Source organism: Centruroides vittatus, unplaced genomic scaffold, assembly GCF_030686945.1.
Source record: "Centruroides vittatus isolate TY-2023 unplaced genomic scaffold, ASM3068694v2 contig_1157, whole genome shotgun sequence".
In the NCBI taxonomy this organism is placed as follows: Eukaryota; Metazoa; Arthropoda; class Arachnida; order Scorpiones; family Buthidae; genus Centruroides; species Centruroides vittatus.
Genome location: NW_027120743.1, coordinates 48,777 through 70,583, shown reverse-complemented (window position 1 = coordinate 70,583; position 21,807 = coordinate 48,777). Strand labels below are relative to the sequence as shown.

General features: G+C 32.0%; 1 protein-coding gene across 2 annotated transcripts; it reads right to left on the bottom strand.

Annotated features, from left to right (window-relative positions):
* Positions 1-8,580: 8,580 nt before the first annotated feature.
* Positions 8,581-15,502, bottom strand: eIF2Bdelta (eukaryotic translation initiation factor 2B subunit delta). Of its 2 annotated transcripts, none has more exons than XM_067275573.1 (2): positions 15,377-15,502; positions 8,581-10,220 (listed from the first exon to the last, which is right to left on the bottom strand). In XM_067275573.1, exon 2 carries the CDS (start codon positions 10,185-10,187, stop codon positions 8,661-8,663), a length of 1,527 nt encoding a protein of 508 aa, XP_067131674.1. In that variant the 5' UTR covers positions 10,188-10,220; positions 15,377-15,502; the 3' UTR covers positions 8,581-8,660. The 2 variants fall into 2 exon arrangements, with proteins under 2 accessions (XP_067131674.1, XP_067131665.1); XM_067275564.1 differs by lacking the exon at positions 15,377-15,502 and adding an exon at positions 15,123-15,353.
* Positions 15,503-21,807: the final 6,305 nt, after the last annotated feature.

Below are 21,807 nucleotides of genomic sequence, written 5' to 3'. Positions count from 1 at the left end.
TCTCCAGATCCTGATTTCTAAATAATCATCTGCTTTCACGTGGTGATGATTAAAACTTATATCAGGCTCCTGTGTGATTTTGGAATTCAATTTAAAAGCTTTGCTTTTCCTATTGCTATTCAACTTTACTCCTGACAATACACAAGAACAATTCAAACAACCCAGACAAAATACTTTTGTTTTTAAACACCAGGGGTGAACATCCGGTAAAAAATATGAATACATGGTTCATAAAAGTTATTGCAAAAAACACAAAGAATCCTTTGCTCGCACATATAGGACTAGGTTTTTGAAACAGTGAAAAATGAATAGAATCCTCATCTTATATGTGAGTAAATATGGTATATGCACAGTATGCGTGACAATTATAGGAAAAATTCTATCAGATAATTTGTTAAGAGTTGTTCTAAACAATAAACAGAAGTGTGTATACTTGACATTAAGAGAGTTTATAATAGCATATATAATAATAATGATGATGTATCTACCTAAGTAATGATTGTTTATTTAATCTAATTTATATCTTGAAAATTTTTAGATTGACTTTATGGGATTTGTGGATTATGCTCTTCATAAATTTGAAAGTAAAACCAAACCTTGAATACATTAAAAGTATTAAATTGTGTATCTGCATCAAATCTACATTTTAAAATATTCCAGTCAACCTTGTAGGAATAGTTACTGCTCTGTTAGTCAATTCAATTTTATCATTGCAAGTTTTCTTCAAAAGTGTATATTATTGGTAATAATTTTCACTTAACATTTCTCTTAGTTTTATAGAATTCTGTTTAATTAATGTAAGGTATAAGATAGATGATATTATGCAGTTATTTCTCATCTGATAGCCATAATTCATTTTTGGTGACAAACATTAATGGAATCTGTTTTTAGTGTAGTATGTCACAAACAGCTTCAGTTTATGATTGTAAAAATTTCTGATATTTAATATCATATTTTATGTAATTGTCATGAACTATACAATAAAAAAAAATGCATATTTATGAAATTAAATTTGGTAAATATAAATAAACAACTAACCCATTATACATAAAGTAAGACAGAAAAAACCAAACACCTTAAGCTGCTGAGAAAAAATTTAATAAATAACATAACAAACGTTTTCAGCCAAACGTTTTAGCCTGATGATGGCTAACAGGTTTGGCTGAAAATGTTTGTTACATTATTTATTAAATTTTTTCTCAGCAGCTTAAGGTGTTTGGTTTTTTCTGATTTACATATTGCTGAGTGAGTTCACTTCAATAAAGTAAGACACCAACCAATGCCGAATTATTGGGCTAGAAACAGCTATAGCAATATTAATAATTTTAAGATAATTTGGTACTAGAGTTAGGCGTTAGGCGCCATCTCTTGCTAAATTTAATAATTAGAAGTTTATTAAATAATTTTAAATAAATTTAGGCCTAACTGGAAGAAAAGAATCGGCCCGAAGCGAGACTCGAACCCGCAACTTCTGCTCACCATGCAGATGTGTTGCCAATTACACTACTCGGACCTCCAGTCTGGATAGCGTAATTGGTAATTAAATGAAAGAGTGAATTACTATTGTCTTATTACTATGTATTTTCTAGGAAAACAAAACTGAGCTCCATGGCATAGAAAACTAAAACTATGTGGAAAAGAAAGGGTTTAAAACTGATCTAAATCTAAAATAAAAAATTGTCATAGAGATCAATGTAAATTGACAGCATTTGGAAACTTGATTGACATGTAGCACACAACCAGCTTACAATTGGCAACTGTCCAGACCTACATGGCAAACTTTGATCTGGAATATCTCGGCCCACAGATCAAATTTCTGGTTTCATTGTGACATTGACCTTGCCGAGTTGTACACATTTTTAAATATAATAATCAGTGGTCAAGCAGTTGCTTTAAATTTCAATCATAGACAAAATACTTTCACTTACATCAACTCAACAATACGGTATATTGTAATTCCTGCTTTGTTTTAAATCCAGGTTTTTGAAAAGCTATAGTCATTAACAGGATTATTACAGCTAAAACAAAAACCAAATTTGCCATGATCATGCTTGTTGAAGTTGCTATATGACATGTTTACTAGCAATTTAATTTCTCAAAAAGACATTGGTTCATTAATGACAAATTATAGACGTAGGCATACTGTTTATATACTTACATCAATTAGTGAATATAATTTTTTATCACTGAACAATTTTTAAAACACTTTGTGTCAATAATCATTTAATGAGAAGTGACTTACTTGGATTTTCTATTACAGCACCAAATCTAGTTTGACAGTTATTTCAGTAAGAATTTTAACCCTTAACAATCCAGTAAGGTTTTGTACCATAACTGACCAGTAGTTTGGCCTTTTTGTGCTCTCTGAGCGGTAAAGGGCCTAAAACCACAAAGAAAAAAAAAAACTGACCAGTAGTGTCCAATAGACAAACCATTTAAAATTGTCAATATTATATTAAAATGAATAAAATTATGGTGCATAAAAATGCATATATGGCATTGATGAAATAAAGATGGTCTGACAAAGCATTGGTATGGATTAATGTTCCTTTCCTAAAGAAATAGTTAATAATGCTGTATTTTCTAGCAAACTTGATTTATGTCTGAAATATATTTTTAAAAAAGCTAATTTATTATACTATATTTTACAAAATATCACCCAAATATTTTTGGGTCCACAGATCTATCTTCAGAAAAACCAATGTCAACTGCTGCACTATTCATTGCTACAGCACTGATTGTTCTCTCAACAATCTCTAACTTTCGAACTATGATTCAAACAGATATATCTGTTTTATATATGTACTTTATCACTGTATGACTTATTTGTTTGTGACTTTATTACAAACAATACAACTCTATCAATCATTATAGTTTCTGATAAATATAAGTTTACAAAATTAAAAGATCATAAGTAATTACATGATAAAAACTGACATTAACAATACATTAAAGAACAGAATAATTTTGGAGACATCAAAAAATAGTTAAAATAAATGTTCTTCAATTTAAAAAAATAGAAAACCATGAATATTAGAATAAAAAAAAAACACATTAACAGTTGCGGATATTGACATATCGTTTTTTAATATTACTATTAACAGGTCTATTGAAAACAAATGTTAAGTGTTTTATTTTTTTACATGGTCTTATGCGAGCAATTTTTTGTAAACTATCATATGTTCTAATTAAATAGGTTTTATATTTATTTCCCAAAGAATAGTTTGTGTGTATACTTTCTTGGAACATATTGTTGAATCTAGAATTTTAATTATGGCTTATTATACAAAGTAATTCAAAACAAAAAATGCAAAGGATTCACTACTTGATATAAATTACATAAAGTTGTCTAGCATATTCATAGTTAACACTTAATATTTCAACCATACTGAGGCAGTTATTATTTCCAGTATGATTTTTCTCAGTTAACTTCTGTGGTTATAAGAAGACAGTCAGAATTTGGTTAAGCTCACCTTGTTTTATAAACATGGTTGTTGATGTTACAATGCAGTCATGTTACAATGCAATTCTCAAAGTAAGTTAAAGTATTTATATTTCTCGAACTGCATTAAAGGAGTTTATAAAAATTACTATGCTGTTGATTAATTTGAACAAGTCAATTTTTATAATTTTCTATTATTTTACAACTTTGTTACCCTGTGAATAAAATGAATTGTGGTAGTCCTAAGAAATATGCTAATGAAATTGCATTTTAAATGTTTTGTTTATAAAATCTGTCTAAATATTGTGCATCCCATTCACTAGATTTCAGTAAAATTACTTTAATTATTAAAGTATAATGTAATTTTCAATTTTTATTTACATAGAAAATTATTAAATAAGACAGGGTAATTATTTTCATAATATTTTGTGTTTATTAATAAACATTTGTTTTTAAATGATTTTAATGTTCAAGTTTTTTACAGATTTTGTATGTAAAGAAAAATGGCACAGACTCAGAATCCTTTTCAAGTTCTTCTAATATACAGTTTGCTCATGATTACATTTCCTGTGACTTCATTTTTCCTCTCAAAATCTATTGTAGAAAATATATTTAATGTTTCCAGCAATCAGAGTTACATTTATGCTACTGCTGTTAGTGTTATTTCAATACATATAATTCTTGCTTTATTTGTTTATAAGGCATATAACGAAGACAAAGACAAACCATATGCTATTGAAAAAATTGATTAAAACATGAATTTTGATAATTATAAATGAAGAGCATATAAAAATTATTTTGTCTAATCATGATGTAAATATTATTGTAAATTTTGCACTTTTTTCTTATGTATCATAATTGTAAAATCAATTTATGTAATAAATAGAGATGTGATATTGACATAGTTTTATTTTAAATGCTGAGACTTAAGAATTACCCTGAAGAACTTTGCTTATACTGTACTATTTTAAATGTGGTTTTGGGGAAATCAAACATATTTTTAGACTCACCTAAAAATTCTCTAATTAGTCTTGGAATAGGGGATCTAATTCTTGCATCTGGTGAAAAGGGCAAGATCGGCTATAATCTAATAATCTTAATCTTCACTATTGTTAGTTTTTGCCTGAGCAACGCTGGACTTGTCTGCTAGAATAATATTTCAACATTGCCTGATAGAGAAACTCTTAAATTGCATCTTCACAATTCACTGTAATATCGATTTTAACGAACACATGGTAACATCCTATGGATCCTGGCTGCAATGTTTTTGTCACAATGCTCTTACTTTTAGTAGTCTTGCCCCTGTACATCATACTTTTCCTGTTAACAATAGTGTCATGCTGGTCATCCAACCTGTTCTAGTGAAAATTTTGAATTGAAATCATCTGACTTCCAGTCCAAATTGGATGTTCGTATATAGTTAATCAAGGCCTCCTAATAGTTAAGATTTCGATATCTTGTCTCGACTTTCATCTATCTCACTCTGTTCTCGAGATTAAGGAAAGACGTAACAGACACAAATGGGAATTTATAGGTTGCAACTTCTGAAAATTGCAGCCCAGATTCAACACATTGATATTTCTCAAACTTAGGAAATTACCTTCTGTTTCCTAAGTGGAAATGACAGTAATGAAGGAATTATTATTATTAGAAAGGTCTGTAAAACTAAGGAAAGTTTTAATTTCAATGTGAAAGGAAAATGGGTAATCAATGAATACTAATAAAAATGATTTTAAATTGCCTTCACTTTTATTATTTGTGATTGAACATTATACAAAACACTGCTCATAAAACCTTTAACCAGTGCAAAGCACAATCTATCAGTCAATGCAAACATTTTCTGACCCCTCCAGAGTCCTTCTTCAGGCAAAGAATTGTTTGAAACAATTTTTTAAAATGCAATCCAGCCATTTGCAACGATTTTTAAAATACGAAAAATAGAACAGATTCACATGTTTAATAGCTTCCAAAATAAGTCTTTACGTAATGTCATACAAAATGTTTTCTTTTTTTGATCAATAAGTTGGTCTTAGAAGCTTGTTGTCAAGTAAAGCTATATCCCATAAACCCTATTAATCCCCTTCTTTTATGTAAATGCCACACTTACTCAGCCTGCTACAATAGGGCTTGCCGTGCCAAAGAGAACATGATTGAACACGAATGCTTTCTAGAATCACCGTCATCTTTCAGTCATTTTCAAAAATGCACAATTCTTTCCTCTGACTATAGTAACTATTTTATGTAGGCAACTATTCTGAAGCTATATCCCAGTCCAAAGCATTATTCTACTCATTCTCTGTATACTTCTATCAATGTACTACTAAAGTAATGGCTTTCAAAATACAGTCAAACCTGTTTTTATGCGGGGGATAGGGACCGCATTAAAAAAAAACGCATTAAAAAAAATCTCACGAAACTTCACGAATGGCTGTAAATAATAGTTTTCGCAACACAATTAAAAAAATAATTTTTTTATGCGGTCAACAGGGACCGCATAAAAAAAGTCTCACATAGAAAATAACTCAAAACCGTACGAAATAGAATTTATTGACAACAGATGTCAGCACTTGACTGCATCGTCTGGTCTATCGTCTGTTTTACATATTTTTGTCCAGGTGGTGTTTTGTTGACTTAAAAAGTAAATTATTTCATTTTTCGCATATTCATGCAATAATATTACTATAATAAGTGCATTTATGCTATAATAAGTTTATTTAGCTATAATAAGTCAACGTGAGACATGACGAATCGCACGAGACTAGTCGCCAACTATACCGCACAAATTAAAAATTCGCATTAAAAAATCGCACAAATAAAAATCGCACATAAAAAGAGCGCATAAAAACAGGTTTGACTGTATTCTCTTAAAACCTAGCAAACCCAGTAACTACGTAAACTAGATAATTTTAAATCAATAATTTAAGACACTAATGTGAAGATTTAATTTGAGATTTTGTTTGCATCAGAATCCAATTAATATTGTTGCCATAAATGTTTTATAATCTCAAAAAAATAAAGTCAGATGAGTATGATGATTAACAATTGAGTATTCATTTTCAATTATGTATGTATGAATTTGCACTTTAGTGAACCAATATACCATTGTATAAAGTCAAATTTTTATTTATTTGTGTTTTTAATTCAACAAAAACTAGAAATTCTTCAACAATCATAATAAAATTGTTATAACTTTCTAGAGTTTAAAATCAAGTCTGCCAGAACAACTAATATACAAAATGGGGTCATTACAAAAACCTAACAAAGGAAAATATATACAGTATATATATATATATATTTTTTTTGAATGTTTACATATTTACGTTACACGTGTAGAAACATAAAACATAGTAGTGACGGAGGTTGATTGAAATGTTCACAATTCAGTTCTTGAACAACTTTTTCTGAATACTACAGAACTACAGCGTACAAGATGCAATTAACTGATCTCAAAGGGGTATTGTGACAGTAAATATAAGATTATAGTAGGAAGTCTTGAAATTGCTACTTTGGAAGCATTTAAAACAGGATAAAAGATTTAAATTACATGTGCACACCACACAAAAACCTACCTTTGCAGGGATAACTATTTTCAAATGCCCGGAACTTTCTCCACAATATTGCCTAATTCTGAAGAAATAAATTGAAATACGCAAACAACACACAATTTCAGCTACTGACAATGAAAACCAATTCATATATTTGTTTCAAAGCAACAAGAAAAAAATCCACCAGACCTGGTGATTTTTTTTGTGCATTTGGTGATTAAAAAGATTTTTCTTAAAATCAAATATATCTTTCTAAAAATGAGAACTAGCTTAATTGTAAGAAATAATTTTTAAATGAGTAATTTGAGGTTTTGGCAAGGAAGGAAAAAAAAAAGAGTATAGAATATATTCCAAAGACTACAATATTTTTAAAAAGATATGGTAATACTTGGTTACCCCACATTAAACTTTCTATCAGCTAACACATGAATTGGAAGATTATTCCTGGAATTGATGTGTTATTTTCCAAATTGTTTTTATAATAAGTAATATTAATCCTTATCAACACTTGCCTTGTTTCATGAAATAAAAATGGTGGTAGCTAATGGATAGGTAACTTAGTTTTATGATGAAAGTGAAAATAATCCTTTTCTTGATATATTGTTTGAATGTGTGAATCACCTATAAAGTCAGAACAGAATGAGGGTTTTTTCCACTTTTTTTATATAAAGTTTTTTAAATTGAAATTTCCTGGTCACATTGGATATTTTTTTAATTTTTATTAATTTTTAAATAAGAACTAATATTAATTATTATAAAAGCAATTTGAATTGAAGAATGTTTTGTGCTCTGACTTGTTACTGTAATAAGGCTATTTAAAGAAAACTGAGCTAAATACACCAAAAATTGTAGGAAACCTCATATAAAATGATTTGCTATTTTCTCATGTGTGAAAGCAAAAAAATGCAGCAAGCATAAGAATTCATTTTGCTGTAGCATGTCCTTCAAGATCCTTAGAAAGGTACATTTAAGAATAGAAAAATAGATATCAACAGCAGCTGGAGATGCCTTCATTTAAAAAAGAAACAGAGCGCTCAGAAATATCCTAATGTGGTGTTTAAGGTCTAAAGCAATGAAAGAATCATGGCTTTAGACTTCAGAATCGAAATAAACAATAAAGTCTTTGATATATATTTTTTAGCAGACTAAAAATACTTACTACACAGACAACTTGGTGACTTGTAATGTAAAAAGAACTTTCAGTTTCTCAACTTATTATTCTGCATTTTCAGTTATGGTGTACTTTATAATTACATAGTAAAAAGTTTCCCAATTCCAAACATTACAAGTACACTACAGGTAGCATTTGTCCAGTAGGATTCTGCAATGATCTCTGTTTTGCATTTTATCTACAGAATCATTTAAAAAACTATTCATTAAATTTTAATAATGTTCTATATCATTTTTTTTATATTATTTTTACACATTCTGCTTTATGCAGCTTTAAATATGATCATCTTACTCAAAAGAAAGCTTTATTAATCAATAAAAGTGATGATTATTAATTTTTTAAACATTTTTTTTTCTGTTAATTTATTTTATGAAAGACTTAAGTGTATAAAAATTATACTCCAAATAAAACAATACAGATAGTTGAAAGACAATTAGATTAGATTTTTAGTTACAATACTTTTAAGAAAGACAAAAGCATACAATTTTATACAGCATTCATCTTAAGAATCTAGAATTCCAGCATATTTAACTCTCAACACTACTGGAACTGAAGTGCATGGTAATTTATCTTTTTCTGTAATTACCATAGCAACTAGATCAGGTGGAGTGACATCATATAATAAATTTAAAAGATGTAATGAAGGTATATCCTTCCATTCTGTTAAACATTCCTTATTCTTTGAAGGTGTGATTTTTGTCAGGTCATTTGGATCACCTAATTCATTATGAACAAAGGCATCAGTATGTACTCTCTCACAGAATTTGTATGTTTCGCAACAAACTAAAACAGGTACATTATAAGCATGAGCTACTAATGAAATCTGGGAACTACCAATTCTAGACATAACATATCCATTTGCTTGCAAAGAATGAGCACCCAACATAACTGATGTTACCTCTTTCATAACATAAGAAATGGCATTAATAAAAATGTATGAACAAGGTATTCCATGGGCCATAAGATGTTTAAGCGTTGTCTGTCCTTCTAATTTAGGTCTTGAATCCACTACTATTACTCTAAACTTCTTCCCTTTTTTGAAAGCATCACACAGTACTTTCTTTACTAAAGAAGAGCAAGCATATGTCATTATTACATCACCATCTGAAATTTTTTCAAATGCATATCCAGATATTGCTTCTTGAGCAAGTTCAATTTCTACATGAATAAAATCATCAATTGCTTTATTTAGTTGATCTTTAGCCTTAGCATCTGATATATCATTTGGGATATGTGTTACCTGCCAACGTAAAAATTTGACAGTATTTACCATACTGACTGATAGGGGCCGACACTGATTAAGAAAATTAACATATTGTTTTATTTTTGATTCGAGATCTCTTGATAACTCCTTCTGAGGTGGAGTTACGTAATCTTTTATAACTTCCTTAAATGCCGCTAATAAAGCAACAGCACGACCATTAGAACCAGATATTGTTCCCGAGATTGTTTTTAAGCCTAATTTTATAATAGCCGGATGGATGACACTTCCTGAAAGTCCTACAATTTTAGTATTAGTATTATCCCAAGAACGAAGAGAGAGATGTGAAAATAAACGTACTTTCTTAAAGTCAGTTTTTTGATGACTTTCAAATTCCAAAGTTTTACTTTTTTCTGCAGAGTGAGTAATAATTTCAATTTCCGATTTATTTGTTTTTTCTTCTTCAACTTTTTCTTTATTTGATGTTATATCATCAACAACAACTTTATTAACTTTGTTGTCATTCAAGTTCTCAGTTTTTACTTGATTTTCTTGAGATTTTTCTGTTTTATCTTTATTTTTAACATTTGCTTGTTTGTTTGTTTGTTTTGCAGCTCTTTGAGCTTCCTGAATTGCTCTTCTTTCTGCCTTACTCTTTTTTGTAGTGGCAGCCTTTTTCTCAGAAAGCAAATTGCCATGCTGAGCCTCAAAGGCTGCTTTTCTTTCTGCTTTCAACTGGGCTTTTGTTTTTTGCTGATTTTTTTCTCCTTGGATAGCTGTTGTTGTTAAATTAGATTTTATTGTAATTGACTGATCTGTTGCAGGCATTGTAAATTTTCAAAATTTCAATTTTCAAAGTAACTGAAAAAGAGATAGATAAATAAAATCAATCATGAAGATAGATAAACATCGTAAATGTATATATACAGAATATATAAAATAACTTAGTTGTTCAATTTATTAAATATTTAAGAAATTGAACTGTTCCAAATATACAAATTTTTATTTTTAACAAAATATTTTCTTAAATAGTAGTACAATAGTTAATAACTGATCATATTAATATATATATACAGTATATACATACAGTATGGAAGAGAATTTACTCTTATACAGACTATACTAACTGTTGTGTTTGTTGTTTTATTTAAATTAGGTGAACTAGTAATTAAAATAAATATTGTTCAACATGATATCCAAATAAAACACATTCACATTCATTCACTTGTCCAAATATATATTCAGTATAACGTCTAAATAGTGGACACTGTCGAGACCAAGAAGTCTGTCTGCTATTCAGAGTACTGTACATGTTGGCAGCCATATTGCCTTTTAACCTGGTCATTATAAAGTGAAGAATATGATGGATTACAAAAACATCAAATTGGCATTAGGAATGTGAAAATACCAAAAAGTATATGTAACATACATATATATTGAAATATTGAAGTTTATGAAATAAGAATATTGAAGTTTGGAATCTTGGACAGACTTCAGGCTTATCAAAGGAGCCAAAATTGTTTGTCAAAAAGAAGTACATTGTTGGAAAATGTTCAAAAGATGTTTTTTTTTTACATTATTTAAACTATCTTCTAGCTTTGAGTCTATTAAACTAATGGAGTCAAGTATATTTCAAAAATGCTACAAAATGAGCAAGATTTAATCTTTGGTTGCAAGTCATAAAACCCAATATAAAGAATAACTCTGAGAAAAGCAGTTAAATGTGGTTTTTTTGACAATGAGAGTTAATGAGTGTTCTAATACTAGGATTACCATATATCCATATTTAGAATGGACAGTTCATACTTTAAAGGCTCTGTCTGTGTCCATACCTTACTTAGAATAAATAAACAAAACGTCCGTACTTTTCAACTGATTGTGTACTTAATAGTTAAATCACAACCACTTAGATTTAAATCTGACAAAAGATGCTAAATTTTTGATGATTATTATTGCATTTGTTGGCTACGTGGCAACATTGTATAAGCAAATGTAACGGCTCTGTTGCTTAAAGAACACGTACACATTCATAACAGTTTTTTTAATTCAATAGTACTTGTCTTATCGGGCCCTGTCCCTCATCATCCAGCCGTCCTGTTTTGGGCCTGACTGAACCCATAATGGGCTTGCTAAAAGATACCTTCTTAGTGATCACAAGGCTGAAAGAGTTTTAAAAAAGTAGTTATTGTCTAAGTGGTAAAATAATTTTCTTATATTTAAAATTGCACTATGTGCCCCAAAGGAAAGTGTAAATTACATGCCTAAATTTACTAGTTTGAAAAATATCAATTCCTTTTATTTTGCCTTGCTATCTGAGTACTTTTAATGCTAATCTGTTCATATTCTGCCTTCAACTGTTATGGTAACCCTACTGATATCCATGTCAAGTTTTATAATATGAGTGCCCACTAGGAGTCTGACAGATGATTTTATCAAAAAGAAAAATTACTTGAAATAATGTTAACTATCTGTAATATTATTCTATAAATAATTTAATATAAAAAATTAGTTCAAAGTAATTAAAATTTTTTTATTTTCTGTCAAGAATTGTCTTACTTTGTTAAAGAGAGCACCTATTATTCAAGGAACATCAACCTTTGTATAAAATGAAGAATAAAGAATAAAACATTAACAAACAAAATACAGTAAGACCTCATTTAGTACTTAAGATGCATTCTTAGACAACAAAGCACTAAATGAAACAGCATTAAACAAGGTCATTTTAACATATAGTAAATAGGAAAAGAGAAACACATGCCAAAAAAAAAAATAAACAGATTTTTTGTGATGAAGGTCCTGGCTCTTCTGAAATTCTTGATTTTTGCAATAAAGTTGTGTAGTTTCATTTGTCGCTTTATTTTTCTTTCCTTAAGCAAATGTCAGTAGAAGAAGATCACATCCAAAATTCTTCATCTTGCTTTTGCACTCCTTTCAAAATCTGGATCATTCATTACAATTTCATCAATGATTTCAGTTATTGTTACCAAACTTTTACTAAGGAAATCTGTAGAAAAATTCTTTGGGTTCTTTGTTTTCAGAATCACTATTTTCCAGTTCTACATAAATTCCTCATTCTGCCGGTTATTGAAGGTCGTCATTGGTAAGGCTCTCACCAGAAACCTGCAGTAACTCCTCAATATCCTGCTCATCTACATCTCCTAGTCCTGCCGTATCGATTAGGTTGGCAATTTGGTCAACAATAGGCTCTTCTCGTTGAGAATCCTTGGATACTTTGGCCATACCTTCTTCACACTCCATTCATGCATTTATCAGTTAATTCTTGCCAAGCAAAGTCAATATTGCCTACGGCATCCATGATGTATATTTTTTCCAAAATTGCACCAAACAAACATAGATTTAGGGAAAGTACAGTGCTACAACAATTTGCCACCTTTTGTTGATTGGTTTGTATTCAAGAATAATCTTATTATATACAAATCAATGAAATGCAGCAATAATTTGAATAAGCATAAATTTTGAGTTTTTTTAGGCTTTGAGCAGACCACATTATATCAAATCAGCATTAATTGAGAAAACGCTAAACGAGGTCTTATTGTACATAGCATACATAGTTCTCTCTCCAAGAAAAAAATTTTGATGATTACAATGTTAGCTGGCTACTACTGAAGTTTCCTTAGAAATATAAGTTAACAATAATAGAAAAAATCAAATCTCTATGAAGTTTTTACTCTAGAAATGGTAAACTAGAATCAACATATCAGGAGCTGACAAACTTAATATGCACATCAAACCAAAATATCTGAACCAAATGATTAATTGCACTGTTTAATTGCCAAATGTTTAATTGATTATCTAAAATACAGACAAACAGCATTATATGTGAATAAATATATATTATAGTAATCAGGGGTCGCGCTGCATAGTGCCAATAAAAACCTTAGTCTGCTTATTTTGACATTCAGTATGAAATTAAATCACAGAGCACAAGCACACTTCAGGAAAAATGGAAGAATGTCTAGCTCCCATGCACCACATATCTAGAGATTTCATGACATCATGTGGCATGTTTGGACAGAAGTAGGAAATGATGTTGAGAACCAAAAGCAGTTTTCATGATGCAATGCCATCTGGCATTTCCAGATTGGATTTTTTATGGACTGGCAGAAAATTTGGGGAATTTTTTGGGGTGACTTTTTTCACTTTGATCTTTTTTCAGTAAACTAAAACAAACATTTTGACATGACAGAATATGTGAAATACTGTTTAAGCATTGTGATCGAATGTGTTATTCGAAATTATTAATTAAAAAAACCATTCAAATAATGATTCCTATTACTAACAAGAGGGTCAGATATTTGGATCTCCAATTCATGCAAAACTTGGCAAGCACATAGCCTTAAACACAAATAGCTTCTTGTTCTAATAATAGGACCCACTTCTCAAGTATTTATTTCCCAAAAACTGGCCTCCAAATATTGTGCATTTAGCTTATAAGTCTTTAGAAGTTTTACATCCCTGAGCAACAATAGCCGAGCAAATAAGTTGCTAGGTTTGAACCTTATAGTTTAGTTTAGTTTTTTTTTTTTGTGTGCGCACAACATTATTATTTTACCGCACCTTTAGCACTATTATTATTCCTCATGTTTAAAGCCTGTAAAACACGAGATTAACAATTGTGATGTCATTTCCTATTTAGCAAAAACAAGTCTCTGTAGATTAATTGTTTTACATCATTAGATAAAAGTTATTTCTTCACATATTTTTGCTTGCAATTACATACGTCCTCTCAAGCAAATAGATGTTACCGCACATGGGCACAATTCTAGGTCCGAATGACGCGGTTGGGACTTTAACAGAACTGTAGAACATACTGATAGGAACAAAAAAGTCTAATAAACCATGGGTGTACGAGCGCGCTTCGCGAGATATAGGCCCCCCAAAATGACTATATGGCAGCGAACATGGCGGCCCGACTGACCTCTCGTACGGGCGCCACCACACGCCGCCATGTGCTAAACTAGTGATCGATTCACGGTAGTTCTTGAACGAAGTAAAAAAATGGGGGAAACGTCTACTAAAGGCAATTTTAACGGCAAGCGACGGGACTCCCGACTGACCTTTCGTATGGGCGCCACCACACGCCGCCATGTGCTAAACTAGTGATCGATTCACGGTAGTTCTTGAACAAAGTAAAAAAATGGGGGAAACGTCTACTAAAGGCAATTTTAACGGCAAGCGACGGGACTCCCGTAAAATCGTAAAAAAAATATTGGGTCACGTGACCCGGCTTTTTTGCTCGCGAACCCGCATAACGTAGGCGCAACTTTCGAGGGCTATATCTCGCGAACGCGCACATATACAGGTATGGTTTCTTTGACTTTGTTGCTCCCCCAGGGGGGTCGACGATTTGCCCCCCTCCCCACCGCGTCATTCGGTCCTAGAATCTTGCCCGCACATGCATGAAAAGACAAGCAGGGTAACATAGCCGCAGCATTTTATTTTTTTAATTGTTAATATTATAGACACCAATTTCCTTACACGCTCGTGTTTGTTATGCTTAAAATATCACAATACCACCATATCTGAAAATAAATATTAAGAAATAAACATTTTATTTAATAATGTAAGAGTGTAAAACAAAAATTAAGCCCTTTTCCTGTAAGCAACAGCTTAACATGTTACTTTTGCTGTAAGATGTCAATATGTTAATGTTCAAACACAATTTAAGGTTTATTTTCTCCAATAAATTAATCCAATTTCATATTAATTACAGATAATACACATTAAGCTTTAAATACTTACCAAAATAATAATACTTTCGTTATTTCTACCAAACAATATTCAAATTCATACTTCTAGGATAGAGATGAGGAAAAATGAATTGCATCATTCTCAAAATACATTACTCCAATTGATACTAGCATGGCCTTGGCATATGCTATCCTCGAACCGGACGGTCTGTTCGTACATATAGTTATCGATAAGAGCGATTACATCTGATAAATTATTTTAAAAAATGTATTTTAGCAACCGTAAACGTACTTCGAAGATCTCACCTGCCACGTCGCACATTAATGACAAGAATACTGTATACAATATAAAATAAATCGCGCGAAGGAAAACAAGCTTCGTAAAAAGACCGCATCCATCACACGGCGCTGATGTTATTAGTGACAGATTTTTATGATTGGTTAATGTGGAAATTTTACAATAATTACGCTGTAGATCTCAGATCTCCGCTTTAATCCCAGATAAATATCTGAGATTAAAGCGTTGTGCTAAAATTAGCTTTGAAAAGTTCGAACTTCCGCATAAAATAATACGTATATCTTAAAATATATTGTCTAATAAAGATTACGGAATAAAAATGTTTCAAGAATTTCAGGTTTCATACAAAGCATTCGTATTGTTAAAATATAGTTTTTATAGAGCTGAAGAAGACACAAACTGTTATTAATTATTAGCTTGTGATACAGCTGAAAAGAAATATATTTTACTTTCCCGGCTGTTATGTATACATAACAAGGGGAAGTAATGGAATCGTGTCAAATTTCCGAGTTTTTTTGCAAATCTCCACGTTTTGAGACCACCTAAACCCAAAAAAAGTAAAAAAAAAAAACAAAAAAGGCCAATAAATTCCGTGGATATGTACAGTACAGTACGTATGTGTTTGTGTGTGTTGCAGTGGCGTGCCGTCATTGGAAGCGGTGGACGCGCAGCTTTCCTTGTATTTTCTAAAATATAAATTTTCATATTTTAACGTAGCTTGAATTAATTAAAATTAATATTTTATTATAATTGCATTATGTATCTTATTACAAATTTCTATACTACATGTGAAATAAACGATAAGATTGCTATTGTATATTCGAATATCAGTGGTGGAGTGGAAGTCTGTATTGTCGAAACCGGGTCAGCTTCCAAACAGCTAGATTATAGGCATTGGCGCATGCGCTTTACAGAGCACCAACCTCACACGGTTTAGCTGGTGGAAGCTACACACGTATAACGCTTCCAATGATTCTATCCCGGACTGGTTCTGGGCTGTTAGCCGCCTGCGTGCAGAATTTATTTTCCTTAAATTTACGATTTATGTATCTGTTGTCATAAAAATTTGTCTTTCCACTTTTTTCCCAAGGCTACAAATATTTAGGTAGAAAGTAACTGGTTTCAACTTATTTCTACTTAAGAAGTAATTAAATAATTAAGAGATTAGGGAATTGGGGACATAAATAAAACCCTGCCGAAAGAGCCAGAATTTTACTTAAATAAAAGCTTAACCGAATCAATCTCTAGCCGAGTACAGCGGGGACTGATTTCTTCGTAATATTAGATAATAAAGACAGAAATTTTTCCAGTTCAATGAGAGTGACTAAAAAGTTGTAAATTTTGGAAATTTTCGTGGACACTGGTTCTAAAACGAATTAGTTAGAAAACAAATGACGGACAATCTACTTAGTATTAAGTTTAACATATTTAGATTTTTACAGCTATGGTGAGAAACGTTTAAAATTTACAACCACCCTGTCGCGTTCTTTGAGGTACACTAGTGATACACAAGAGGCATTTGACATTGACTGGTATCGGCACCCTCGGGATTTGGCACGCACACACTGCACATCTACCTGGACCGTCTCTGATTCTATCCATTAGCCACTCGTACCGAGCTATTTGACTAAGTGGATTGTTTTAAAATTTAAAAAGTAAAGAATATTTTATGTTATTTTTACGTACGTTTCTTTACAAAGCTACGTTTAATTGTAATTTTCTTTAAAAGTATATTAATACAATTGAACAATATATTGTACCAGGTATGTATATCCACCGCACATTTTATTTCACCGAGTAAGTTTTTATAATTTATTTTTAATTTTAGCCCTTATATCGTGGCTAGCGATTCAGAATGTAATTGTGATATTAAAAATACATTTAGAGAAGTCTACAGTTTTTACTGGCTTATCGAACAAATGAATACGAATGGACTCTAGACCAGGGATGGGCAACCTTTTTCTATGTAAGGGCCGCATTTTAAGACTTGAACTGATGCGGGCCGCATACAAGAGAAAGAGAAAAAAAATGTTGGTAAATCAGAATTATTTATTCATATATAATTATAAATTAATATCGGTATACTTAATTTAGCTTCTGGAACTGATGTAAACGTAATATATTGGAAATATTTGGTTAAATATTCGTCACTGCTAGTTTTAAATGTTCGTCACATAAGTTGTAAAAAATAACGTTTGAATTTTTGCTGCATACTTCCTTAAGCTAGGAAATTGATATATTTATTTACATTTTACGCGTCGCGGGCAGCAAAATATATGAATGCAGGCCGCAGGTTGCCCATCCCTGCCCTAGACCATCACTGACGTGCAATTAACTGATTGCCCTTGGAAGTCGGCTTCTCACAAAAACACAATTTCCCTGTCATCAAATGTCACGGCATGCCACTGGTGTGTTGGCGTCTATTTTGCTTAATATCTCAGGATGGGGTAAACATTAAGAAACAAAATTTGGCATGATGGCTTGTATATGAGGGGCATTGATGCTATTAAATTTTGGTATGAAAGGTCTAAGGAGTGGGGAGATAGATAGGGGTCGTGTGTCCTATATCGAGAAGAGTAGGACTTAATGAAGATTTTATTCGTTACTAACATTTATACTTTTTCATAAAACTCATCCCTACTCTCAAAATTAAGCCTTTTGCCATTTTATAGCAATTAAAAAATATAAAAAGTTTTTAGAACAAAATGGTTTGTTTATTGTTTATGGCAACGCAACACTTGGGCGATCCGCCTAGGAGGTGATGCCTTCCGGGAGGTCTTTTTTAATGGGAATCTGGCCCTTATTTAGGAGTTAGACGTGGAGAAAACCCGGAAAACTTCACGTCCGAGCGAGGGGCGAACCCACGACCGAACTCCCAGTGTTCAGTGAACAAAGATCGCTTGGCCACTGGTGGGCTTTTAGAACAAAATATGTTAATACTGTAGATGGTGCCATGCATTTTTTTTTATAAATAAAATGGTTTATTACAGTGGCGTGCCGTCATTGGAAGCGATGGAAGCGCCGATTCCACCTTCCAATGACCTTCCCTTGAATTTTATAAAATATAAATTTTCATATTTTAACGTACTTTGCATTAATTAAAATTAATATTTTATTATAACTGCATTATGTATCTTTTACAAATTTCTATACTACATGTGAAAAAAAACGATAAGATTGCTATTGTATATTCGAATAATTCGGTGGCGGAAGGAATGTCGAAACCGGGTCAGTCTCCAATCAGCCAGATTATATAGGCATTAGCACATGCGGTTTACAGTGCACCAACCTCACCCGGATTAGCTGGTAGAAGCGACACACTCGCAAAGAGTACAGCTTTATATCCCGGAGCGGTTGTGGACTGTTATCCGCCTGCCTGTCAACTTCCAAGCAGCCAGATTATAGGCATTGGCGCATGCGCTTTACATGACACAAACGTCACGGTTTAGCTGGTAGAAGCGACACACGCGTAAAGAGTACGCGACTTTATATCCCGGAGCGGTTGTGGGCTGTTAGCCGCCTGCTAAATATTCGGCCACCCTCGCCCGATTATGTGAATCACGAGCAGACTAGATCAACGGCGGGCAACCCGCGGGCCAGCTACGGCTGGCGAAAAGTTTCTATCCTGCCCGCGAGATCTTTAATAGATTATTAAATTGGAAAAATAACTAATTAATAGTTATTTTTCCAATTCTTTGTAATTTTCGAAAACGATAAGAGAAATAAATGTAGTAATTAACTTTTTATTTATTTATTTCATATTTGCAGACTAAAAAAATTACGAGTCACAAGAAGGCGTCAATTAACTACTACGGCGCGGAAAAAAACGTAAAATTTATTCTGGCCCATGTTATAAAAAGGGTTGTTCACTCTAGACTAGATTTATAACAACCCAACCGATAGGAGTTTACTGGCACGTTTTTATGATAGTTCTGTATAGTTGACGGGAGTTTAAAAAAACTCCATTAAAATATTTGATATATTTATTCTGCGTTTATTCCGCTCTCCCATCTTATATTACTTACGGATTTCGATGTTAAACCGGTGATATTACGATTTAGTATGTCCCATCTGTAAGGGGATGCAGAAAAAACGTGTACAATTCTAGTACAGTGTTAAAAATTAACTGTTACTTTGGCAGCATCATTTACAACCAAATTTAATGAATGAGACGTACAGTACATACAATGGTACAAAAAAAAGCTCTAGAATTTATTTTCCTTAAATTTACGATTTATATATCCGTTGTCATAAAAATTTGTCTTTCCACTGTTTTCCCAAGACTACAGATATTCAGGTACAAAGTAACTGGTTTCGACTTATTTCTACTTAAGAAGTGAATAAATAATTAAGAGATTAGGGAATGGGGACATAAATAAAACCCTGTTGAAAGAGCCAGAATTTTACTTCAACAAAAGCTTAACAGAACCAATCACTCGCTCAGTACAGTGGGAAACTGATTTCCGTGTACACCTGGTATTAAAACGAATTAGTTAGAAAACGAATGACTATTAAGTTTAACATAGTTAGATTTTTACAGCTACGGTGAGAAACGTTTAAAATTTACAACAGCCCTGTGGCGTCCTTTGAGATATACTAGTGATGCGACAAAAGAGGCATTTGACATTGACCGGTATCGGCACCCTCGGGATTTGGCACGCACACACTCACTACACACCTACCTGGACCGGCACTAGTTCCATCCATTAGCTACTCGTATCAAGATATTTGACTAAGTGGATTGTTTTAAGATTTAAAAAGTAAAGACTATTTTATGTTATTTTTATGTACGTTTCTTTACAAAGCTATATTTTAATTATAATTTTCTTTAAAAGTATATTAATACAATCGAACAATACATTGTACCAGGTATGTATATCCATCGCACATTTTATTTCACCGAGTAAGTTTTTATAATTTATTTTTAATTTTAGCCCTTATATCGTGGCTAGCGATTCAGAATGTAATTGTGATAGTAAAAATACATTTAGAGAAGACTACAGTTTTTACTGGCTTATCGAACAAATGAATACGAATGGACCCTAGACCAGTGATTCTTAACAGGGGGCCGCGGCCCCTGGGGGTCCATAAGAAGTTTGCCGGGGGCCGCCAAATTATGCAAAATTTCCTTCAGAATATAATAAAAAGAAAATTGATGTATAATCCGAATATCGTATTGAAAAGTGAAATAAGAAAGATAAAGTTTTCCTATTTAGTTTTTATTTATTTATTTTGTATTTCTTCCTACATACAACTTTGTTAGTACAGAAGAAATAAATGTAAATATGCTACTTACACCGCAGTATTTACTTCTTTTATTCCAAAGCAATTTTAAGAAACTATTAATGCTTGGAATTTTAAAAATAATTAGGAAAAATAGTAGGCTTTGAAAATTTAAATATTTTTGCAAAAGATATGCAAAATCCTTACGACAAGTGGGCGTTTTAGTTTTAGTTTAGTTTTAGCATCGACATTGGATCGATTTATCGACATGTTTCTTATTTTATTTTCTGTTAAAAATTAATGAGTTTTCATGTTTAATTGTGAAGTTTGAATGTTATTTAAATAGATAATGAAATAATAAAGTTATGATTTACATTTATTATATAAAAAATAAAGCAATAATAAAAAAATCAATTTATTATAGATAAATTATCAAATTATCAAATATAAATTATTATTAAAAAATGGGGGTCACAAAAAAATTATGAAATATTTGGTGGGCGGCGAGTATAAAAAGGTTAAGAACCACTACCCTAGACCAACACTGACGCGCAATTAACTGATTGCCCCTGGAAGTCGGTTTCTTACAGAAACACAGCTTCCCTGTCATCAAATGTCACGGCACGCCACTGGTTTATTATATTATTTTTACTAGTTTTTTAAGATCTGGAACCAATCTTATTTTTCTATACAGTATCTTTTTTCGCTATTTTTTTAGGAAAGTATCTACCATGAAAAAATAAGCGGCCGCATAGCCGAATAGTTAAAATGGCCGCTTATCGCTTTGGGAGATCGAGGGTAAAGTGGCTACAAAATATTTTCTAGCCACTTTAATCGGGGGATCAAATCCGGACGGGTCGAAAAACTCTAGGAATTTTTCGGGGTGGTCTGTCCGGATATATCGGGCCCCGACCCTCAACACCCGGCCGCCCCATTGTGGACCTTCTTCTCTTCCGGTTTTATATGGAGATACTAGCCTTTTCGACTCTTTCTCCGACTAGACTGCACTCATTGGTGAGTGGAGTGACTGTGCGAGTGACGTAATTCTCAAGCCCCATCACGTGATGGTGGTCGGAGGCTCGTAAATGGGAATCAACGTTCGAACGTGGTCCAGATCAATATTCCTGGACACGTTCAGATCGTGGCGGGCACTGGCGTAGTGGAGGCATTGCAACCAGAAATGGACATTGTGGACCTGGCCGAACCCATAATGGGC